The sequence below is a fragment of the Benincasa hispida genome, chromosome 8 (assembly GCF_009727055.1).
Source record: "Benincasa hispida cultivar B227 chromosome 8, ASM972705v1, whole genome shotgun sequence".
Lineage (NCBI taxonomy): Eukaryota > Viridiplantae > Streptophyta > Magnoliopsida > Cucurbitales > Cucurbitaceae > Benincasa > Benincasa hispida.
The window spans coordinates 51,636,278-51,638,947 of NC_052356.1; the positions used below are offsets into that span (position 1 = coordinate 51,636,278).

Below are 2,670 nucleotides of genomic sequence, written 5' to 3' on the forward strand. Positions count from 1 at the left end.
TGAGGAATTCAATTCCTTTATGCATAACTTGCATCTATTATCTTAGTGTTAAATATGTTGTGTCGTTTCACATTGGGATTGCAAATTGGTGTCCTTCATCTTACCATTCAGGTCTATTAGTTGCTTTTGCTACTCTATTATATCAAATTGGAAAATGTGCTACTTTTGATTATGAGGTGTTTGTCATTGGTCAACTAAGGCGGCACATTGGTTCTCAAGCTCTTAGATTACCCATTGCTTATCCCAGATTGATTTATGGAATTATGTTGTCTCAAAAGCCTTACTTGCTCGTAGCTAATGAACCTATTGCTGAAAATCTAGGGTTGCTGAATTTCAACTACAAATTATTTCAAGGGCATTATGTTTCAAATATTGCTCCTTCGTCTTTCATTATTGTTGAGGAAGCTCCAAGTATTGGATTTGTTATGTCTCCTTTTGGACTTCGTCTTATGCACACTTTATCTGAGGAACTTAAAATGCTTACTGATATTATTGATCGTGCCTCTGAATAGAAGTGAGAGCTTACTACGTCAATGACCTTAATGAGACAGGTTGTTGATGATCCAAATTAGGTTAGGCCTTCTTCATGATATTTTCTTTAACCCAGAGGGGGAGTTGGTTGGTTGGTGTGTGCTGTGCTTGGGCTTGGTCTAGTTGGTGATTGATTGACTACAGCTGCAAACGTTGGATTTTGTGTTTGGGCTACTATTGAGCTATTGTTGTTTCTATTTTGATAACTTTTGCTGATATGGACCGGCTGTGTTGATTATGTTCTGTCTTAAAAAGATATATCTCAGTCAAAGTGGGAGGTTGTTAGAAATATAATATTGGCTAAATATGTTTGTTTTAGTTCCTAACATTGGTTCCTTAGGGTTTCAAGAGTTGTCTCTATTTTTTTCTCTATTGGATCTTGTCTCAAAAGTTGTTCTTTTAGTTGCCAAATCTGTAGAATATTTCTTTTCTTATTTAAATTATTCTGTAGAATATCTTATATGAGATGTTTTCCTTGCTTATGAGCTAACGATTTTAAGTGTAAATATTTTTTATCATTCCGTTGTGCTATTTAAGCTCAAGAAGTTAGATGATTTTATTTGTTGTTTATGAATTTACTAGAACGTTGTACAAGACAATCATATAGAATACAAGTAATCACTACCTAATTTTTCAACATGTAAAGCACCAACTTAACAAAGTAAATCATACATTAAGTTACAAATTTAATTCCTAAACCTTTTTCGAATCCTTAGACCTTTTAATTTTGTAGTTATAAATCTACGTATTTAAAAAAAAAGGATGGAGATTACTGATATATATATATAATTTATCAAAACTAAACAAAATTAAATTAAAATTATTCAGTAGTTTCTTTTAGGTAATGATTTATATGAAAGGTACTTTTCACTTATTTTATACCCTTCAATTTTAATTAATTAGTTGAACATAAATTGTATGTGTAGCTTGAACATAAAATAATAATAATAATATACATACATACATACATAGTTGTTAAGTATTTCGTGAAAGGAAAAGTAAAAAGTATATGTTATTGATGGTGGTTTATTGAAAAGATTATATGGAATATAGGCATAGAGGAATATATATCTTTCTTAAATGAAAATGACATAATAATATTAATATTAGGTAAGGGAAATAAATATTTAAAATTGATTTGGATTAAATAAGTTCCCAATTCCAACTAATATTGGATTTTAATTGGACTAATCTAACAATAAGAAAAGATCCATCTTTCATCTTTAATCTTAAGAGCAAGGGTATTGGTTGGAATACATATTCAAGGTTTTAATTTTAAAAAATAAGTGCTTTTGAAGAAAATTTGAAGCGTGTCAACAACCACTCAAATAATTTTGAGTAGTAACATTTAAACAGTTTTTATAAAAATATTTAAATAAAAATTATTTTTTTTTTGGGAAAAATATTTTTTTTTCTCAAGTTAAAACCAAATGTGTTCCTTAAATTTCCCTATAAAATACATCATTGGTAACTCTATATGGAAGACAATTAAAACTTGAATCTTAATATGGATATTAAACATTTAAACTATTTTTTATTCTACGATTATTTTGGTATCAGAGTTATTTATCTTTATTTATAGGTATTTTCTTCCCAAATTACAAATAATATTATTTATTCATATTGAAGTGAGGTACCCGGTTCTGTTTGAATTTTGACATTCAACACATTGATTAATTCTAATCTACTCGAAGGAGAAAATTAATTGTTAAAATTAATAAATACTAATAATAATATAATAATAATAAAAATTAATAAAAATAATAAATAATCTGATCGCCTAGATTCAAATTGTAACCACATCTTCCAAAGGATTATTATTTATTTGAAAGAAAAACGATTTTTTTCCCTTTTTCTCGGCAATGCAAAACTTCAAGCAAATTAATTTTTTAAAATTTAGTCATTTAAAATTTTATTTTCCACCGGATTAAACTACGGGTGGCTTACTTTTTTTAGGACTTTATAATTTAAATAGGCAAAATTGTCATGTTATATTAATTATACAAAAACTTGCTTCCATAGAAAACAAGAAAAAGTAATTTTCTAAGAGAAAAGCTTATTCTAATGTGGGCCCATCAACAGTGTCCCACTGGTACATATCAAAAATTTTCTCCTTTATTGATTTGATTTTTTATTTTC

The 2,670-nt window shown here is 27.9% G+C and overlaps 1 protein-coding gene across 1 annotated transcript in view; it reads left to right on the plus strand.

Annotated features, from left to right (window-relative positions):
- Positions 1–512, plus strand: part of LOC120084117 (tryptophan synthase beta chain 1-like) — a 30,100-nt gene extending 29,588 nt beyond the window's left edge. The window contains 1 exon segment of the mRNA XM_039040016.1: positions 112–512. Coding sequence (XP_038895944.1) covers positions 112–512 — 401 coding nt within the window.
- Positions 513–2,670: the final 2,158 nt, after the last annotated feature.